The sequence below is a fragment of the Piliocolobus tephrosceles genome, chromosome 3 (genome assembly GCF_002776525.5).
Source record: "Piliocolobus tephrosceles isolate RC106 chromosome 3, ASM277652v3, whole genome shotgun sequence".
Lineage (NCBI taxonomy): Eukaryota > Metazoa > Chordata > Mammalia > Primates > Cercopithecidae > Piliocolobus > Piliocolobus tephrosceles.
Genome location: NC_045436.1, coordinates 138,230,700 through 138,253,921, shown reverse-complemented (window position 1 = coordinate 138,253,921; position 23,222 = coordinate 138,230,700). Strand labels below are relative to the sequence as shown.

General features: G+C 37.0%; 1 protein-coding gene across 4 annotated transcripts in view; it reads right to left on the bottom strand.

The window, feature by feature from the left end:
* The window catches only part of CORIN (corin, serine peptidase), a 209,900-nt gene that overhangs the window by 151,653 nt on the left and 35,025 nt on the right, over window positions 1-23,222 (bottom strand). For all 4 annotated transcript variants that reach the window (XM_026455813.1, XM_023224528.3, XM_023224529.3 and 1 more), the window contains one exon: window positions 15,557-15,764. In XM_026455813.1, the coding sequence (XP_026311598.1) occupies window positions 15,557-15,764 (208 nt within the window). The remainder of the gene's footprint in view (window positions 1-15,556; window positions 15,765-23,222) is intronic.

Below are 23,222 nucleotides of genomic sequence, written 5' to 3'. Positions count from 1 at the left end.
AAACTGCATGCCTTGCACCTAGTGAAAGCTCAGCAAATACTTGTCAAGGGATGAAACACAGTGGCGTGTGAGCAGATAAACTATGATTAGCTTGACATCTGGTAGGAGTGTTTACACCACAAGAATCAGCAGATTCCACAAATAATGGTTTTGTTGTTAGTTTGTTTTTTTCTTTCTCAGGGATCCAATTTACCAGCACACCACTGAATAAAAGTCTAAATCACATTATCTACTACAGAAGGAAAGTTGTTTTCATTTCCACTCAAAAGAAAATTACTGCCATGAACTTCTTGAATCAACATAAGAAATGATCTCAATATTAACTCCTTCTCCACCACTTCTACCACTCCTCCTTCATATACATTATTTTTTCGGGGAGTATAGCTCAGGGGTAGAGCATTTGACTACATATGCACTATTTTTTTGGTGGTAATATCATCTAAGTCTCCAAGTCCAAAAGCCTTTGCCTTCCAGTCAACTTAGCCATTCATATGCAAATAATCACTAAATACCGCCAATATTACTTCCTAAAAATCCTTCAAATCCATTTTCCCTTCTCTCCCATTTTATTTTCTAGAAAACTTAAGCCAGCTGTACTCTCTCTAATACACGGTGCATCTGGCTGTCACTCCACCTGAATTGCCTTTTTCCCCCACCTTGTTTACATGGCAAATTTTTCTTCTTCCTCCAAAATTAATTTCAGCAGTTACCTCCTCCCTGCTAGTAGCCTTCCCTAATAATGCCAGATAAGATGAATTCCTCCCCTTTCTCTGTGTTAGCTCCACGCCTTGTAAACTGATCACAGTTTACAGCAATTTAATTGTGTTTATGTCTGGTCCTCTATTATACTGAGTCTCTTGAAGACAGTAGTATGTTTTATTCATTTCCATAACCCAGCATCTAGCAGTGTGCCTGGCACATTATAGGCACCAATAAGTGTTTGCTAAAGGAATAAATTGATAATTTTCCGGGTATCTTTGTTGAATAAAGTGATACCAGGAGCTGAGATAGAGCTAGTTCCCAGTAAGACCCTCTATCCCTCCCTTACCTCAGCACCCCCCCCACCCGCCACTAACACTCTTTACCTTGGCAACAGTAACTGCTTGCAGTACTGATCCCATCATGACCTCTTTTTCCACTTCAATCAATTACGACATGATGCTCAGTATATCTGGCTCTCCCTCACCTCCCAGACTTCCAGATCCTCATGGATCAAATGTAAGCTTTGCAGTAAGTTTTCCTGAGCAACATTGCCTAAAATTGCACCTCTTATCACCATACTCCCACCCTCCCAAAGCTCTCCATTCCCCTGCTTTGCTATTTTCATTGCACTTATCACTATCTGCTAAATGAATATTTATTATCTGTCTATTTATTTGCTTACTGCCTATCTCTCACCGACATGACATAAGCTCCGTGAAGCCAAGGATATTTGTTTATTTCATCTGCAGCTCTATCCCTGCTGTGCACAGTCAGCACTCCACAATTATCTGTTGAATAAGTAAGTGAATCACATGCAGAGGTGATTCCTGTCTGAGATAAAGCTGTCAGTAGCAAAGTTGGGAGGGGAACTTAACTCCCAACTTAATAGGGTATACAAAAGCTTACACTACCTGCCCACGAGGTCCCCTCCACTTCAGGTCAGCAGGTTCTACATGCACTATTCAACCTTTAAATAATACCCATGTAAGTTAAATGTCAGTAAAACTGTCATAAATGAAAAGCCTACACAGACCGAGGGTCTTGTTTGTTATGCCAATAGTAGTGTGTCACTCTTAAAATAGAGAAACTTAGAAAATACTAACAGATAAACACAGTTTGAATTAAGATGGGCATGAATAATGTAAAAATGGCACAGCCACTCTGAAAGAGAATATAAAATTCCATTCTCTTTTAACCAACACATTCCTGATTCTCATTAATATCTGGCATACTTACCAGGACCCAGGGGATGAGAGATTAACAGATCACAGAAGAAATGTGCAATTGTTTAATTATTTTGCAGCTGTTTTAATTTTTTTACACATTATAAAATGGTGCCATAAATATGGATATTCAAATGAATAACAAGTATTATTTATAGATTCTAATCAGAGCCACATAATTATCAGGGGAACCCACCCCAATATTTCAACGTAGGTTCTTTCTATTTTCCCTAAGAGTCAGCTGGTCTAAGAAATAAAGATAAAGAGTACAAAGAGAGGAATTTTACAGCTGGGCCTCCAGGGGTGACATCACATATCTGTAGGTCCGTGATCTGTAGTACCCCCTGAGCTGCAAAACCAGCAGGTTTTTATTAAGGATTTTAAAAGGGGAGGGGGTATACAAACAGGGAGTAGGTCACAAAGATCACATGCTTTAAAGGGCAATAAAGATCACAAGGCAAAGGGCAAAATTAGAATTACTGATGAGGGTCTATGTTCAGCTGTGCACATACTGTATTGATAAGCATCTTAAACAACAGGAAACAGGTTTCAAGAGCAGAAAACTGGTCTGACCTCAATTTTACCAGGGCGGGATCTTTTCCCCACCCTAAAAACCTTGAGGGTACTGCAGGAGACCAGGGCATATTTCAGTCCTTATCCCAACCACATAAGACAGACACTCCCAGAATGGCCATTTATAGACCTCCCCCTAGGAATGCATTCCTTTCCCAGGGTATTAATTATTAATATTCCTTGCTGGGAAAAGAATTCAGTGATATCTCTTCTATTTGCATGTCCATTTATAGGCTCTCTGCAAGAAGAAAAATATGGCTCTATTCTGCCTGACCCCACAGGCAGTCAGACATTATGGTTATCTTCCCTTGTTCCCTGAAAATCACTGTTATTCTGTTCTTTTTCAAAGTGCACTGATTTCATATTGTTCAAACACACGTTTTACAATCAATTTTTACAATAGTGATCCTCAGGTGACGTACATTCTCAGCTTAAGAAGATAACAGGATTAAGAGATTAAAGTAAAATAGGCATAAGAAATTATGAGAGCATTATTTGGGAACTGATAAATGTCAATGAAATCTTCACAATTTATGTTTCTCTGCCACAGCTCCAGCTGGTCCCTCCATTCGGGGTCCCTGACTTCCCCCAACACATAATACCAATGAATTATTGAGGAGAAAGGTACTGCACAGAGCTTGATGAAATGTGTGTGCTTGTGACACTGTCAGTAACATGACAAGGCATTTTTAGATATATTTTATCTGTCATGGCCTGATTCTCTAGCTTTACATCTTTGTAAAATGAAAGTAATCAGAATTATATGACAGTATCTTACCTATGCTTTGAGCCATTTTGGCTCATAAAATGAAACCTCATCTATCACTTCATATTTTATATATAATGCCAAAAAAGCAACTAAGTCACCAGTGTTGTATGATGTTGAAAAGGGAACTTTGCTACAACCAGCCACCTAAACAGCCAGGTTGCCAGAACTCATGTACCTGACTGCTGTTTCCAGGTTAGCAGATAAATTCAGGAAAGTAAGCAGTAGATGACTTTCAGAATATTTCTTTGGTAACAGCAACAATGCTCATCCTTTTTGCTTGACTACTGATCTATATACATTTTAAAAAACTATAAATATGAAAATATTTAAGTCCTTAATGTTTCCATTTATTCCCAAATGTGAAACAATTTGGGATATACGTAACTTAACACCTAGAGCCTGAAATTCTATTTTCTACCATGAACTGTTTAAGCAAAGACCAATCCACCCAAGACACAGAGGGGTCAAGCAGATGACATAGCTCCTCCCCAGGGTGATACCCTTTAAATAGCTGTTTAATATTTATTTGGGTAAGAAACTGAGATTCGCATTGAAGAGAAACAGGACTTTAGGTACCAGGGTCCCAATTTGCAAACTCAACTTAGTAAACCAGAAGTCCTGCAGTTAACTTGGCCCATTCTTTCTGAAGGCAGTTAGGTGGCCAGTTGTTGCTACTGGATATGATCCATCATATCTCAACACCATGCCCCCCAAAACCTTCAAGAAGATTCTCTGATTAGTATTTCAAAGCAAACATAAGAGTGTTTTTGAGAAAACCTATGCCAAATTTAATTTTCTTCATCTTGTTTCATGAGTTTTTAGAGTTCCTTATTCATCAGTGCCTTGGGCAACTGTAAATGGACCTGCCTCTCAACTCAATGAAAAACCAATTAACCTTAGGATGCTGGATTCCTTACCCCAGTGTCTCTAGTAAGTTCTCATCAGTCGATTTAAATACCTCCAGTAATAGCAAACTCACCATTTCCTGAGATGACAATTCTGTATTTACACAAGTTTATTATCCATAAAATTCTTCCTTTAGCTAAGTAGAAATTTACTCCTCAATGACTTTCAATTACTAGTTCTATTAATATGTTTGCCCTATGGAAGAACACAGAAAAAGTATGCTCCGCCTTCCATCTCATGGCCCAGAAACATTTGAGAATGGCCATGGTACGCCCTCAGAGGTTCACACCCCCAGTTCCCTCAAGGATTCTTCACATGAACAGATTCTCAATCGCTATTCTCATCAGTATCCTCTTGACATTTTATTGTTCTTTTCGTTCTGTTCTTTATATAAACTTTAATGCTAAAATTTTCAATTAGAAAGTCTTTTTAACTGAGTACATATGAGTTAATATTAAGAAGAAGCACAGAGCTGCCAAGCCAGTCTTCAGGCACAATCTAGTGATTCCTTATCCATTAGGTCCAGGATTTTAACAGTGATGAAGAAGTGAGAGTTAATGTACTATCTTTTAGCTGGTTATTCTGCCAACCAGATCATCAGTGTTGCCTGATTTTAAAAAGAAGCTCAGGAGCTTCAGAAAGAAGCTAAATTATCTCTGGAAATACTATCCAAGTCACCTTAAAGTTTCAATTCCTTTAAAATATATACAAAATTTGATTTAAGCAAAAATTTTAGGAACATATAAATTATACAAAAAGTGTAGTACAACTATAGTCAACATATTTTGAACTCTCATTAACCTAGACATTTAGGAGGATTCCTTGATTGAAGAGTTCATTTATTCCTTTACTTAAATATTTAATGGGCACCTGCTATGTGCTGGGCAGTGTTCTGAACAATGGGTATACAATGGTGTGCAAAGTCAACAAGTTCTCTGCCACTGTGGAGCTTATAAAGTAAGAGAGGCAATAAACAGGCAAAAGGGGATATAACTGTGCCATGGTGAAAGATAACAGGCCCTATTGAGTATGATCAGAGATTTCTCTGCAGAGATGTCTTCTGAAAAGAGGGCATAGTGTGAGGAGAAAGATGCTACCAGGTAAAAGGAACATTATACGCAAAGGAAGCTAGAAAGAGGTTGGCATTTTTGAGAGGTAGAAAGGAAGGTCACTGCAACTGGAGCCAGGTCTATGACACTAGAGAAGCAAAAAGGGCTTCAGAAACTATGGCAGGGACTTAAAACTGGCAATGGACAGAGCTATGCATTGAATCAAATGTAATCTGCCCCCAAACTTTTAAGCGCATTCTCTGCAGTTGCCAGATGAAATTCTTTAATTTTCAGTGAACACACATAATATAAAATTTGGGTAACAGTATGGTGTTTTTCAAGAAGCTCATTTGAGGAAACTCATTTGGTTCTCACTGAAAACCTACAAGGATTAAGTACACTAAAGAAAACTGTAGTATACTATGGAAAATTGAGTACACGACAGAAAACATGTAGTTCCCATGCTTCAGGTGAAATTTTTAATCTCAGTCATGTTGCTACGTAAATTTTTTATATAATTGCTCTAGATATTAAGAATATTTGTTTAGGACCTAGTGGCAAATCAATATGTCAGAGGGAAAAATAAATAACTGACACATCAAATTCTTAAAGTTAAAATCTCATTTCAGGAGCATGGAATATATCTGCAATGTATTGGAACATATAAGCAAGCTAGAGACAATCTGCTAGGTCTCCTCCATTTCAATTAGCCTGTTTTGCAGTACATGGTATGTACATTTATTAAAAGCAGACACAGTCTAAAGGAGAAACTGTCAAAGCTCATTGTTATAACATACACAATAGTTGATGAGAATCTGAGGTCTCAAAGGAATCAGGTTAAAAATTATAACATTTACACATACCATTACAATACTTTTAAATTAAGTTTTAAATAGTATGAAGTAGGTATTGTCTCTAGAATGAAACACAAGCAAATCTTCATTATTTGGTTAGCAGAGGAAATTAGTATGATGAAAGATCCAAAATAATGAAATATAAAAGAAAACTATATTTGATGTTAGAATTTTTTTTATAATACATTTTACTTCTCTGAACTCACTTTGCTTATTAAAATTTAGCTTGCAGATCCCACACATACACTAAGTGACAGCAAGGAGCATTGGTCTGAAAGTGCAATTATAAAATTAAATATAATAATAAATGCAGGGCCGGGAGTGGTGGCTCACAGCTGTAATCCCACCACTTTGGGAGGCTGAGATGGGTGGATCACTTGAGGTCAGGAATTCGAGACAAGCCCGGATATTGTGGTGAAACCTCATCTCTACTAAAAATACAAAAATTAGCCAGGCACGGTGGTGGGCACCTGTAATCCCAGCTACTCAGGAGGCTGAGGTAGGGAGAATTGCTTGAACCTAGGAGGTGGAGGTTGCAGTGAGCCAAGATCGCACTCCAGCCTTAGCAAGAGAGCGAGACTCTGCCTCAAAAAATAATAATAATAAATGCAATAATAAAAAATAAAATAAGTCCCCAAAGGATACTTGAAAATTAATATAATAATGGATATCATTTTCCATTAAAATAGAAAGTAAAAAATTACCGTATTAGCACACTTACCAGGTCAGGGGAAAAGCAAATTGTACCTAAAAGTGCCCTGAAAATTGTAAGTAGCTTAAGTAAAATTTTACAATATTCAAGTAGAGACTGAATTACCATCAGTATAATGATCGAAATGAATTTAGAGACTCCTGGAACCTGAATGAACTTTATTTTATTATCTTATTTATATGTATACAAGAACCTATAGAGAAATTAAAGCAAAGAGATGTAAGTGAAATTATGAAAAATTAAGCAGAAATGGAACTGACATCTAGCTCCAGAAGCCCTATGTAGTCTACCTAGTTTTGTTTTAATCCATATAGTATTCTACATTCTTTGCAATCCTTCAATACTTAGAATACTTACCATAAGTTAGCAATACTTATTTTATTAATAAATAATATTAATAAGTAACTGATAATTAATAATATTATAATTAATAAGTAATACTTAGACTATGTCAGGAATGCTCATTTATTAATAATTAACAAATGATAAACTAATATTTCATAGTAATTAATACCTTATAATTAGTTAATAATTATTAATGAATAACCTTCATATTTCACTAGTACTACCTGTCCTTTTCAATCCAGTATTTTATAACTGTTGATGATGTTTCATCGTAAGAGCCAGGCACTGTTCCAAGCATGCTTTATTACTTAATCCTCATACTAACTTTGTAAAGTAAATACCACTACTATATCCATATCGCATAAGAGGGGGCTGCTGCATTTGCCTTCAGAGCTTGCTTTCTCAACCACTACTGTGTGTTGAATGGTGGTCCCCCAAAAATATGTTCATGTCCGAACTCCTGGAAACTGTGAATATTATCTTATTTGGAGAAAAGGTCTTTGTGGATGTCATAAGAATCTTGAGATGAAGATGTCATCTTGGATTGTATAGGTGGCCACTAAATTCAATGACAAATGTCTATATGAGAGACAAAAGAGGAGAAGACACAGACATACAGAGGAGAACACCATGTGAAGGCGAAGACAAAGTAAGAGCGATTTGGCCATAAGTCAAAGCACATCTGAAACCACCAGAAGCTGGCAAAGGAAGGAAATGAATTCTTTCTGGAGCCCCAGAAGAAGAGGATGGCCTTGCCAGACTTTGGAATTCAAGCCTCCAAAGCTGGAAGAGAATAAATGTCTGTGTTTAAGCCACCCAGATTTTGTAGTCATTTGCTATGGCAGCCCTAGGATATGCTCACAACCACCATATTATACTACTGCAATCTAGGAACGTAAAGGGCCTCTTCACTACCACCCCATATCTTCATTCATGGGAAAAGCCTAACAGCTCTTCTCTCCCTTCATACTGTGAAAACACCTGCAACTGATAGTTTACAACAAAACATTTTCCTGAATGCCACTGGGTAACAGTTCTTTAGTTACTTCTGCAATTCAGAATCTACTGTTTTTATCCTACCTCAACACTATAGCAATGCAGGCTTTTTCCAGTTAAAATAATAAATGCTTTTTCCCTATTTTGGGCATATTTTATACATTAATGAAATCAGTACAAATAACATGGAAATTATTTGCACTTCAAAATGCAATTCAAAGGGGACAGTACAACTGATGCCACAGAAATACAAAGGACCATGAAGACTAGTATGACAATTATATGCCAATGAATTAGATAACCTAGAAGAAATGAATAGACTCTTTGACATGTACAACCCACCAAGATTAAATTATGAGGAAGCAGAAACTATTAACAGACTAACAAGGAGTATGGAGATTGAATTAGTAATAAAAGTCTCCCATCAAAGAAAAGCCCAGGACCTGATGGCTTCACTGCTAAATTCTATGAAACATTTAAAGAAGAGCTAATACCAACTCTTCTTAAACTCTTCCAAAAAATTGAATAGGAGAGAATGCTTCCAAACTCATTATTCTGACACCAAAACCAGATAAAAGCAAGACAAAAACAAACAAACAAACAAAAAACTGCAGGCCAATATCCCTAATGAACATTGATGCAAAAATCCTCAGCAAAATACTATCAAACAAAGCTCAAACGCACATTAAAAAGATCATTCACCATGATCAAATGGGATTCATCACAGGTATGAAAGGGTGGCCCAACATAACCAAATCAATAAACATGATACATCATATTAACAGAATGAAGGACAAAAACATATGATCACCTCAACAGATGCAGGAAAAGCATTTGACAAAATTCAACATTTATTCATGACAAAAATACTCAACAAATTAGATTTAGAAGGAAAGTACCTCAACATAATAAAGCTGTTAACATCATACTCAATATACAAAATTTAAAAGTTTTCCTCTAAGATCTGAAATAAGACAAGGATACCCACTCTCATTACATTTACACAACGTAGCACTAGAAATCCTGGTTAGAGCAATTAGGCAAGAGAAGGAAATAAAAGCCATCCAAACCGGAAAGAAAGAAGTTAACTTGTCCCTGTTTGCAGAAAACACTGACCTTACATATATAGAAAACCTTAAAGAAAGCCCTAAAGACTACACACGCACACACACACACATACACACACAAAAAATCTGTTAGATCTATAAACAAATACAGTAAAGTAGCAGAATACAAAAATCAACGAAAAAATCAGTAGGGTTTCTATACACACACAGTAAACTGAAAAAAATATATATGTATGTACTATATATAATATATATTATATATATTATATATGTATATATTATATATATATTTGAGACAGTCTCGCTCTGTTGTCCAGGCTGAAGTGCAGTGGCGCGATCTCAGCTCACTGCAAGCTCTGCCTCCCGGGTTCATGCCATTCTCCTGCCTCAGCCTCCCAAGTAGCTGGGACTACAGGCACGTGCCACTGTGCCCAGCTAATTTTTTGTATTTTTAGTAGAGACAGGGTTTCACCGTGTTTGCCAGATGGTCTCAATCTCCTGACCTCGTGATCTGCCCAACTTGGTCTCCCAAAGTGCTGGAATCACAGGCGTGAGCCACCACACCCAGCTTGAAAAATGTATTTTAAAAATCCAATCCTGCTTACAATAGCTACGAAAAACACTTTGGAATAAATAAGGTAGTGAAAAATCTCTACACTAATAACTATAAACATTGAAAAATATTGAAGAAGGCACAAATAAGTGGAAAGATGTGGATGCTCATGGTTGGAAAAATTCATATTGTTAATACGCCCATACTACCCAAGTGATCTAGAGTCAATGCAATTCCTATGAAAATATCAATGATATTTTTCACAGAAACAGAAAATACAATCCCCAAATTTGCATGGAACCACAAAAGACAAAATAGCCAAAACAAGCCTGATCAAAAAAAAAAAGCTAGAGGCATCACACTACCTCACTTCAAAATATACTACAAAACATAGTGATATGGGTTGGCTGTGTCCCCACTCAAATCTCATCTTGAATTGTAGTTTCCATAATCCCCATTTGTCATAGGAAGCATCCAGTGGAAGGTAATTGAATCATGGGGGCAGTTACCCCCATGTTGCTGTTCTTGTGATAGTGAGTGAGTTCTCATGAAATCTGATGGTTTTATAAAGAGTTTTTCCCTGTTTTGCTTGGAACTTCTCCTTCCTGCCATCATGTGAAGAAGGATGTGTTTGCTTCCCCTTCTACCATTATGTTTCCTGAGGCCTTCCCAGACATGCAGAACTGTGAGTCAATTAAACCTCCTTCATTTATAAATTACCCAGCCTCGTGCAGTCCTTTATAGCAGTGTGAGACTGGAATAATACACATAGTAACTGAAACAGTATGGTATTGGTATAAAAACAGTCGCATAGACCAATGGAATGGAATTGAGATCCCATAAATAAATCCATGCCTTTAGAGCAAGCTAGTTTTTGACAAACATGCCAAGAACACACAATGGAGAAAGGACAGTCATTTCATGCAATGGAGAAGAGACAGTCAATAAATGGTGTTGGGGAAACTGCCTATCAACATGCAGAAGAATGAAATTAGACTCTTATTGCATAGGATATGCAAAAATGAACTCAACATGGGTTAAAGACTTAAATGTAAGGGCCCAAACAATGAAACTACTAAAAGAAAATATAGGGGGAACCTATAGCCTGCTTAATGATGTTTGGGAAATGATCCCAAAAGATCAAGCATCAAAAACAAAAGTAGACAAATGAGATGTTATCAAACTAAAAGCTTCTGCACAGCAAAGGAAATAACAGAGTGAAGAGACAACCTATGGAATGGGAGAAAATACTTGCAAGCTGTACATCTGATAAAGGGTTAATATCCAAAATACATAAGGAACTCAAACACCTCAGTAGCAAGAAAACAAACCACCTGATGATAAAATGGGCAAAAAAAAAAAAAAAAACCTGAATAGACATTCCTCAAAAGAAGACATATAAATGGCCAATAGGTATACGAAAAAGTGTTGGCCGGGCGCGGTGGCTCAAGCCTGTAATCCCAGCACTTTGGGAGGCCGAGATGGGCGGACCACAAGGTCAGGAGATCGAGACCATCCTGGCTAACACGGTGAAACCCGGTCTCTACTAAAAAATACACAACAACTAGCTGGGCGAGGTGGCGGGCGCCTGTAGTCCCAGCTACTCCAGAGGCTGAGGCAGGAGAATAGCATGAACCCGGGAGGTGGAGCTTGCAGTGAGCTGAGATCCAGCCACTGCACTCCAGCCTGGGTGACAGAGCAAGACTCCGTCTCAAAAAATAAATAAATAAATAAATAAATAGTGTTAAACATCACTAATTATTAGGGCAATGCAAATCAAAACCTCAAAGCCCATCACTACTTTATCAAATAACTTTAGGTAATATTCAAAATCTTTTGTTGTCATTTCAACAACGTTCACAGTATCTACACCATGAATAGATTTAATCTCAAGAAACCACTTTCTTTGTTCATCCATAAAAAGCTACTCCTTATCCATTCAAGTTTGATCATGAGCTTGTAGCAATTCAGTAACATCTTCAGGCTCCACTTTTAGTTATAGTTCTCTTGCTTTTTTCACAACCTCTGCAGTTACTTTCTCCACTAAAGTCTTGAACCCCTCAAAGTCATCCATGAGTGTTAGAATCAAGTTCTTCCAAATTCCTGTTAATGTTAATGTTTTCATCTCCTGTCATGTATCACAAGCATTCTTAATGGAATCTAGAATGGTAAATTATTCCCTAAAGGTTTTCAATTTTCTTTGCCCAGATCCATTAGAGAAATCACAATCATCTATGGCAGCTACAGCCTTATGAAATGTATTTCTTAAATAATAAGACTTGAAAGTCAAAATTATTCTTTGATTGATGGGCTGCAGAAGAGATATTTTGTTAACAGGCAAGAAAATAACATTCATTTCCTCGTACATCTCCATAGAGCTCTTGGGTGACCAGGTGCATTGTCAGTGAGTAGTAATATTTTAAAAGAAATTTGTATTTTTCTGAGCAGTAGGTGTCAAAAGTAGGCTTCAAAATAATCAGAAAGCAGTTTCCCTATTGCCATTTATTGACTGTCTTTTCTCCATTGCATGAAATGACTGTCCTTTCTCCATTGAGTGTTCTTGGCACCTTTGTCAAAAACCAGTTTGCTGTAAAGACATGAATTTATTTATTGGACCTCGTTTCCATTCCATTGGTCTATCAGTGAACAGGTGTGCTGTCATCCAGGCTTTTCTCTTACACTTATAGAGCATGAATAGAGTAGATTTAGCATACTTGTTAACGGCCTTAGGATTCTGGGAATGGCAAAAGATCATTGGCTTCCACATACAGTCACCCGCTGAATTAGACATTAACAAGAGAGTCAGTTTGTCTTTGAAGTTTTAAAGCCAGGCACTGACTTCTCTAGCTAGCAAAGTCCTAGATGGCATCTTCTTCCAGTAGAAAGCTGTTTTGCCTAAACTGAAAATCTGTCGTTTAGTGTAGCCATCTTTATCAATGATCTTAGCTAAATCTTCTAGATGACTTGCTGCAGCTTCTAAATGAGCACTTGTTACATCATCTTGCACATTTATGTCATGGTGATGGTTTCTTTCCTTAAATCTCATGAACCAATCTCTGCTAGCATCAAACTTTTCTTCTCCATCTTCCTCACCTCTTCCAGACTTCACAAAATTAAAGAGTTACGATCTTGCTCTAGATGAGGCTTTGGCTTAAGAGAATGTTGTGGCTGTTTTGATCTTTCATCCAGACCACAAAAACTTTCTCCATATCAGCAATAAGGCTGTTTTGCCTTCTTATCATTTGTGTGTTCACGGGTGTAGCACTGTTTGTTGCCTACAAGAACTTTTGCTTTGCATTCACAGTTGGCTAACCGTTGGGTGCAAGAGGCCTAGCTTTCAGCATATCTTGGCTTTCAACATGCCTTCCTCACTAAACTTAATCATCTTTAGCTTTTCATTTAAAGTGAGAGATATGCCACTCTTCCCTTCACCTGAACACTTAGAGGCCATTGTAGAGTTAATTGGCCTAATTTGAATATTACTGTGTCTCCCAGAATAGGAAGACCCCAGGTGGGGGTGAGAGAGACAATGGAACAATAGTCAATATATGGAATCAACCTAAGTATCCATTAACCAATGAATGCATTAAGAAAATGTGATACACACACACACACACACCCCTACACACACACATATACAATGGAATACTATTCAGCCATAAAAAAAGAAAAAATCCTGTTATTTGCCACAACATGGATCAACCTGGAGGACACTTTGTTAAGTGGAGTAAGTCAGGCACAGAAAGACAAATACCACAGGATCTCATTTATATACAAAATATTTAAAATTTGATCTACTTGAAATAGAGAGTAGAATAAAGGTTAAAAGAGGCTAGGGAAATTCAAGGGTGAAGATTGGGGAAATGTTGGTCAAATGACACAAAATTACAGTTACCTAGGGGGAATAAGTTAAAGAGATCTTTTGTATAGCATGGTGACTATAGTTATTGATAAATATATTGTATTCTTAGGTGGTCATAGTGGTGTGTGCTTACACTCCCAGCTACTTGGGGGGCTGAAGCAGGAGGATTGCTTGAGCCCAGGAGCTTGAGGCCAGCCTGGACAAATATATCAAGACCCTGTCTCTAAGTGTGTATGTATATATAGACAAATATGTACATATATACACACATATATGTACACATATGAATGTATATATACACATGTATACACACATATACACACATACATATATGTATGTGTCTGTATATATATGTACACACATATGTGTATATATGTATGTATTTGTGTATGTGTAGTATTCTTAAAAAATGCTAAGACAATGGATGTAAAGTGTTCTTACCACAAAAATGGTACAATGTGAGGTGATGTATTTGTTAATCAGCTAGATTTAGCCATTCCATTATGTATGTATACTTCAAAACATCATGTTTACACAATAAATGCATGCAATTTTATCTGCCAATTTAACATAAATAAGAATTCAAACACACAGAAAAAATGCAACTTATTCTTGTATTACTATTCTGAAACTTTGTAACATTTTAATTCAGAAAATAATTGGTGGCCGGGCGCGGTGGCTCAAGCCTGTAATCCTAGCACTTTGGGAGGCCGAGACGGGCGGATCACAAGGTCAGGAGATCGAGACCATCCTGGCTAATACGGTGAAACCCCGTCTCTACTAAAGAATACAAAAAACTAGCCGGGCGACGAGGCGGGCGCCTGTAGTCCCAGCTACTTGGGAGGCGGGGGCAGGAGAATGGCGGGAACCCGGGAGGCGGAGCTTGCAGTGAGCTGAGATCCGGCCACTGCACTCCAGCCTGGGCGACAGAGCCAGACTCCGTCTCAAAAAAAAAAAAAAAAGAAAAGAAAATAATTGGTGCTATATGTGAATAAGTAATACATGCTTTGAAATTTTTTTAGGTGTATACTTAATATTCCAAAAATTCCATGACATACTTTTGATTCATGTACTTACTGAAATTTTCCCTGATCCTGTTTGATATCATGCTGGAAAGCCTCTGTCTATCTCTCTGTGTCTACACTTTGCCCTTCTTGGCCTGCTCTGCCTACCAGTGTTGAGTGGAAGAACCACCCAACATCTAGGTATGGTTGATACTTGCTTTAAAGTATAAGATTTGGGACTTTTGAACCGATGAGATTTAGTTGAAATTCTGGATCTCATCCACCATGCTCACATGAATTATGCACCCTTGTCCTCTGGTTGTGGATGAGTTCATTTGGTTGAGAGGCACTGGCAGATGGGAGGGTGGGAGGTAAGTGAGGTCAGGGTATTTATCCCTCCTTCTCTCTCACTGCAAGACTGAAGGGTTGGCAGTGGCTATGCTCCTCTGCCTAGGGTCATAGCACCTGGCCTGTCTGAGATCCTTCACCCATAGATACAACTCTCTCTAGGTGCTACTGGCCGTTATTCCCCTTCAGTCTTGGGTGGTAGAACTATATCTCCGTATCATGAGATCCTGGTGCCTCCTATCACTTACTTGTTCTCTTAACCCTGCCCACAGCTCCATAAATAGTCTCTTCAAGAAACTCTCTTATCACTCCTTTGAGTGTGTTGTCTATCGTCACTGAAACAGCTATTATGGTATTCCTCTGATAGCATCAATCTAACATTGTGAATAATTTTTCCCATAAATAAAATTATTCCAGATTTTCAAAACATTTCTATTTTCAAAGAATTAGAACTAGCCATGACTAATGTGGGGGGGTTTTACTCCTTTAGTAACAACCAAAATGAAAGGGAGTTGTTTGGATAATTTTTTTTCTCCTAGGATACTTCTGCTATAACCAACTCTTATCACTGAATAATTTGGGTACCCAAATACCTGTCATCGCCATCAATGATGCACTCAGGGAAGGCGAGACTACAGCCAAACAGCATGATATGTTGATAGCAACTGAGGCGATGGAGATATGTGAAAAACTTGAGGAACTTCTCCATTTCCATGTTTCTGACAACTGAGAGGAGAGGGGTCAGCGTGGAGTGGTAGGGCAGCATCTGACACTGGCTGTGGGTGATGTTCATGCAGGCACCTGGGAAGTAAAGACAAGCACATTTAAGAGTGGACACATCAGAAGCAGATGTTTGCAAACTCATTTAGTATTTGTTTATAAGATAAAGTATACTTACTGTAAGAAAAAATTTAGATATGCAATCATACACATATGTGCGTGTAAGTATGTGCATGTGTAGGATAATGAAATCAAACTACAAATACTTACAGAGGAAGAGCATTCGTGTCCTGGGAAAATGTGTGGAAAATACATACTCTGCATACATAGCTGGTAGGCATATAAACTGGCAATCACCTTTTCTTTTGGATCCCAGCAGGGCAGGGCCATATGGATCCAAAAAAATCTTTTCAACGTGCAAATTCTTTGACATTGTCAAGTCATTTCTAGAAATTTATCCTAAGGAAATAATCATATTTGTGAATGTGGATTTATCTATGAGGATCCTGATCTTTGCATAGTTTACACTTTTTAAAAGATAGAAATCATCTAAATATTCAGCAAAAAGTATTGTTCTAAATATATGGAACAAACAATAGAATATTTAATTTAGGTACATGAAAGATGCTTCAGAAGACTATTTAATCACATGGGATGATGCTCATAATATAATAAATAAAAGTAGGAAGTCACAAAACAATTTGTATACAATGATCTTGTTTTAAAAACACAATTTTGCAAAGATTTGTAATCCCGTCTATGTCCACAGTTCAGGAGCAGCTCAGAGCCTCTGACATTATTGTCGCCCATAGTTGGCTCTTTTGGGCAAAACCACATCCATGGCTTTTCCAATGTCTTCATGCCAGAAATTTGCCTGGTTGACCCGACATAAACAAAAATGTTGACGTGCATTATATGATGGGATTTTAGGAGTCTCTACATTTTCTTTTTTACTTGGTATTCTCTTGTCTGTATAAAGATTCATTGCTTTTATTGTTATTGCTTAAACAAGATTCTCTTATTTACAATTACCTCAGTTTCAAGACCTAGTTATATGAAATCATAACTATATTATACATGAGAAAACTCAATTTTTAGAAGGCTAAGAAATCTGCCTAGAGGTGCGTAGCCATTATGTGTAAATTTCAGATCTGAAACTATGTCTTCTGAGTAATTTCCATTACTTAGAGCTAATGTAGAGGATTATGTTAAAAATAGTTCTTAAGATAATTCTTAATAGTTCATGAGAGGAAGAAGCTAAAAAGCATATAATGAAATATCACAAGGTCTCTATTTATAGTAATATGTAATACATCCATATATTTTTACCACATCTTTTTATCAGTTTCAATTACATTATTTTACTTAGGGGTTACCAGCTTTTGGGCTTATGCCTTTGATAGAAGCCCATATTTGAATAACAAAAGGCTCATTCCCTCCACCTAGCCAAAGAAATCACTGAATATTAAGAAATCATTTGAAAAATGCAAGATAGAAAACATCCTAGGAGCCGGGTGCGGTGGCTCACGCCTGTAATCCCAGCACTTTGGGAGGCCGAGGTGGGTGGATCACGAGGTCAGGAGATTGAGATCATCCTGGCTAACACGGTGAAACCCTGTCTCTACTAAAAACACAAAAAATTAGCCTGGTGTGGTGGTGGGCGCCTGTAGTCCCAGCTACTCCAGAGGCTGAGGCAGGAGAATGGTGTGAACCTGGGAGGTGGAGCTTGCAGTGAGCCGAGATCGCTCCACTGCACTCCATCCAGCCTGAGCGACAGAGCAAGACTCCATCACCTCCCCCCGCAAAAAAAAAAAAAAAATCCTAGGAATTTTCCCATAGTAGCATTTGGAGAGCTTCATTGTTTCCTTTACTGCCACATAACATTCCGTTATTGTTGTACTGGGATTTATTTTAAAAACCTCCCTTTAATAAATATTTGAACGGTTTTCAACTTTTTGCTATTATATTGCTGTAATAAGTAACCTGTACATATGCCTGAAATGTACAATAGATTCCCAGAAGTAGAATTGCTAGGTAAACGGATAAGTGCTTTCAGAATTTTGGCAGCTATTGTCAAATTCCTTCATCATCAAGAAATATTATTTTGCATTCTCGCCAACAGTGTGTGAGGATGTCTGCTTTCTCAGTCTCACCAACAGAGAACAGTGTCAAACTTTTGGATTTTTGCTAGTCTGATAGGTGAGAAATTACACTGTAGGGTGATTTTTCATTTGCATTTAACTTGTTACCAGTGAAGTTGAGCACCTTTTCATATATTTAAGGACCATTTGTATTTTGTCTTCAGTTTCATATCCTTGGAAGATTTTTCCTACTGACTTTTAGGGGTGTTTTTTCTACTTTTATAAGCTCCTTATTAGGGAGATTAATGTACTGAAATATTCTAACACTTTTTCTTTACTTTTGTGGTTTTGAGATTATTTTAAAGAACTAACAACTATATAATCATTTAATAGATGAATATATTTTATTTTACTTTAATCCAGCTTTTGGTGATAAAAAGATTTGAAAGTTGAAAAGTAGCCAGTTCAGAGGCAGAGCTCAAAATTGAATCTGGAGTAAGGTATGATAATATCTGACATTTGAGTACCCCTTTATAGTTTACAAACCACTTCTACCCTTATCTTTTAAGGTTGTATTAGTTAGGTTTGGTTTGGCTGTAGTGAAGGAAAACTGAATATAACATTGCTCTAAGCAGAACAAAATTTCTCTGCCCTATAATAGTCTAGATGAGTGGTCCAGGACAGGAATTGGATCCCGTGGTGCCAGAACATAGGCTCTTTATGTAGCCCTAACTTCATGGCCCAAGATAGTGAAACCTATGGTCCAGACAGAAGGGTGGAGAAGTAGTAAAGAGGACAAGGGCACACTCTTACTATTTCTTAAGAACAGTTCCAGCTGCTACAAGACCCTTCCACATATATCCCATTATCCAGAACTTTGTCACATGGCCACATCTAGTTGCATGACAGACTAGGATTATTCCAGTTTGACATGTGCCCAGATAAAAATGGGGAGTGGGATCAATTACAACTGAAGGAGAATGAATACTGGGGCTCAACCAGAAACCTCTGCCAGAAAAATAAATAGAGAAGGCATCATTATACTAATTATAAAAGAAAACGAAGGTCGCAGTGGCTCACAACTGTAATCCCAGCACTTTGGGAGGCTAAGGTGGGCAGATCACCTGAGGTCAGGAGTTTGAGACCACCCTGGCCAACATGGTGAAACCCCATCTCTACTGAAAATACAAAAATTAGCCGGGTGTGGTGGTGGGCGCCTGTAATCCCAGGTACTCGGGAGGCTGAGGCAGAAGAATTGCTTAAACTTGGGAGGAGGAGATTGGCAGTGAGCTGAGATCACACCACTGCACCCCAGCCTGAGCAACAGAGCAAGACTCTGTCTCAAAAAAAAAAAAAAAACAACTCTTTTCCTATTAAAGATGTTTGATTAAGCATATATCCTCCCTCCTGACACCTCACAAAAAAAAAGAATAGTAAAGGGGAAAAAAGCATAAACTCACAACAGCAAAGAGCATGGAGAGGGGCTTCCATCAGTACATAAATATTTTTAGCAAATTTCCACCATCCAAAAATAGCATGCAAAAAATTTTGAAGTTTATGAAAGAGGATGAAGTCAACCTGCCCAGCAGAACCTAGGAGAGGTTCCGGGCTTGAGTTGGCAGATAAGGCAGAGAAGAAGAACAAAAACTGGAACTAAAAAAGGGAGACATTAAAGATCTGTATATGAAACAATTGCTCCTCACTCCACCCATAGACACAGAATACAAGACAGCCAGGAAATTACCACCATTAAAAAGAAAGGAAAAGAAAAATAGTCATCCATCTCTAAAGAAATTACACAAGTGGTCTGAAAACCGAGAAAACTGGTATGGCTATTGGTACCACAGATAAGGTTAATAATAACTGAAAATGTCACTCTGAAAAAATAGAAATAGTTCAAGACAGAAGAGAACTTTTTAAAAAATCATCAATAACTTCAGAGTAAAGTGATCATGTAATTTATCATCCTACCTGAGAAAATTTAAAGAGTGATAACAATGAGCAATTAATAGCTATGCCATGAAAATAACTCTAAACCATGACTGTCTCCTATGAGCCAAGATATATAGATTTAAATAGGTATTGCATCCATAAATGAGAATAGGATGCTAAGAAAAAGAAAACTCAGAAGAGAAAACCTTACAATCGACACCACATAAATGCAAAGGATCATAAGAGATTACTATGAATAATTATACAACAACAAATTAGATAACCTAGAAGAAAGGCATAAATTCCTGGGTACATACAACTTACCAAGACTGACTCATGAAAAAACAGAAAACCTGAACAGCCCAATAATGAGAAAGGATATTGAATCTGTCAGACCTCTGAGCCCAAGCTAAGCCATCATATCCCCTGTGACCTGCAAGTATACATCCAGATGACCTGAAGTAAATGAAGAATCACAAAAGAAGGGAAAATGGCCTGTTCCTGCCTTAACTGATGACATTACCTTGTGAAATTCCTTCTCCTGACTCATCCTGGCTCAAAAGCTCCCCCACTGGGCACCTTGTGACCCCTACCCCTGCCCTCCGGAGAACAACCCCCTTTGACTGGAATTTTCCACTACCCACCCAAATCTTATAAAGCGGCCCCATCCCATCTCCCTTCGCTGACTCTCTTTTCAGACTCAGCCCACCTGCACCAGGTGAAACAAACAGCCTTGTTGCTCACACAAAGCCTGTTTGGTGGTCTCTTCTCACCGACACGAGTGAAAGAACCAGTAATAAAAAGTCTTCCATCACAGAAAAGCCCAGGACCTGACAGCTTCACTATTAATTCCACAGAACATTTAAAGAACTAATACCAATTCTTTTCAAATTCTTCCAAAAAACTGAAGAAAAACGAATATTTGTAAACACATTTTACAAAGCCAGCATTGCCATGATACCAAAGCCAGACGAAGACACTACAAGAGAAGAAAATTACAAGTTACTAACTTTGATGAATATAGATACAAAAATCCTCAACAAAATGCTGGCAAACCAAATTCAACCAGCACATTCAAAAGATCATTTACCATGATCAAGTGGAATTTATACCTGGGATGCAAGGATGTTTCAACATACACAAATTAATAAATATGACCATCTCAAAAGACAGAAAAAGTACTTGAGAAAATTAAACATCCTTTCATGGTAAGACCTTCAACAAATTAGGTATAGAAGAAATGTACTTCAACACAATAAAAGCCATCTACCACAAATCCACAGCTAACAACATACGCAATGGGAAAAGAGAAAAGCCATCCTCTAAGATCAGGAAGAGAACAAGGATGCCTGCTCTTGCCACCACTAGTCAACATAGTACTAGAAGTCCTAACCAGAGCAATTAAGCAAGAGAAAGAAATAAAAGGCAATCAAATTGGAAAGAAAGAAGTTAAATGGTCTCTGTTTGCAACAACATGATCTTATATTTAGAAAAACCTAAAGATTCCACAAGGAAACCTGTTAGAATAAGCACATTCAGAAAAGTAGTAAAAGTAGTATTTTCAAAATCAACATAAAAAATCAGTTGTTTCAATCAGAAATGAAGGAGAGAAAAATAAAATTAAATTAAAAATAAAAATAAACCAGTTCTGCTTTTATACATTAACAACAAACTGTATAAAAAAAGAAATCAAGAAAACAATCATCTTTACAACAACTACAAAAAAAAAAAAATACTTAGGAATAAATTTAACCAAGGAGGTGAAAGATCTTACACTGAAAATGATGAAGCATTGTTGAAAAAAGTTAAAAGAAACACAAATAAATAGAAAAATATCCTGTATTCATGGTTTGGAAGAATTAATCTCATTAAAATATTCATACTATGCAAAGTGATCTACAGATTCAGTGCAATCCCTATTATAATTCTAATAACATTTTTCAAAGAAATACAAAAAATCCTAGAAGTCATATGGAAACACACAAAAAACAAATAACCATAAAAAATATATATATATTGAGCAAAAAGAAAACTGAAGGTTTCACACTACTTGATTTCCAAATACACTACAAAGCTATAGTAATCAAAAAAGTATGATATTAGCATATAAACATATAAACCAATGTAATCAAATGAAGAATCCAGAAATAAATCCACACATTGATGGTCAATTGATTTTCAACAAAGATGTCAAGAATACACAATGAGGAAACAATAGTCTCTTCAATAAATAGTGTTGAAAAAACTGGATATAAAGATTTAGAAGAATGAGATTAGCCTTTTATTTTACACCATACAAAAAATTAACTCAAAATGAATTAACAACTTATATTGAAAACCTAAAACTATAAAACTACTAGAAGAATACATGGGGGAAAGCCCAGTGACACTGGTCTGGTTCATAATTTTTTGAATATGAACCCATTCAAAATCCCAATGGCAAGGGCAACAAAAGTATAAATAGGCAAATGGGATTACATCAAACTAAAAAGCTTCTGCACAGGAAACAGTCAACACAGCAAAGAAATAACTTACAAAATGGGAGAAAATATTTGCAAACCATACATCTGATAAGGGGTTAATATTCAAAATACAAAAGGAATTTTATTTAGTAGTTGAGAAACAATAACTAAATTTAAAAGTGAGAAAAGGCCCTAAATAGACATTTCTCAAAAAAATACATACAAATGGCCAACAGGTGTATGAAAAAAAGGTTCGACATCTCTAGCCGTCAGAGAAATGCAAATTAAAACCGCAATGAGTTATTACCTCATACTTGTTAGGATGGCTATTACTAAAACAAAAACAAAAAATGAAGAAACAGAAAATAACAAGTGCTGGTGAGGATGTGGAGAAAAGGGAGCACTTGCACACACTGTTGATAGGGTTGTAAATTAGTATAGCCATTATGGAAGACAGTATGGACATTTCTCCCAAAAAATAAAAATAGAATTACAAAATGATCCAACAACCCCATTACTGGCTGTATATCCAAAGGATGTAAAATCAAAGTGTTGAAGAGAAATCTATACTCCCATGTTCACTGCAGCATTATTCACAATAACGAAGATATGGAGTCAACAAAAATGTCCGTCAATGGATGAATGGATAAAGAACATGTAGTATATATGCATAATGAAATACTATCTGGCTTTTAAAAAGAAGGAAATTTTGTCATTTATGACAAGATGGATGAACCTAGAGAACATTCTGTTAAGTGAAATCAACTAAGCACCAAAAGACAAAAACCACATGATTTCACTTACATGTGGAATCTTAAAAAGTTGAACTCACAGAAGCAGACAGTAAAATGATGGTTACCATGTACTAGGGCTGTAAGGGTGAGGATTGCGATATGTTGGTCAAATGATCCAAAATTTCAGTTAGACAGGAGAAGTAAGATCAAGCAGCCTATTGTATAGCATGGTGACTATAGTTAATAATAATGCCCTGTACACTTTGAAAATTGCTAAGAAAGTAGATTTTAAGTGTACTCACCCCAAAAAAATTATTTGAGGTTAAACAA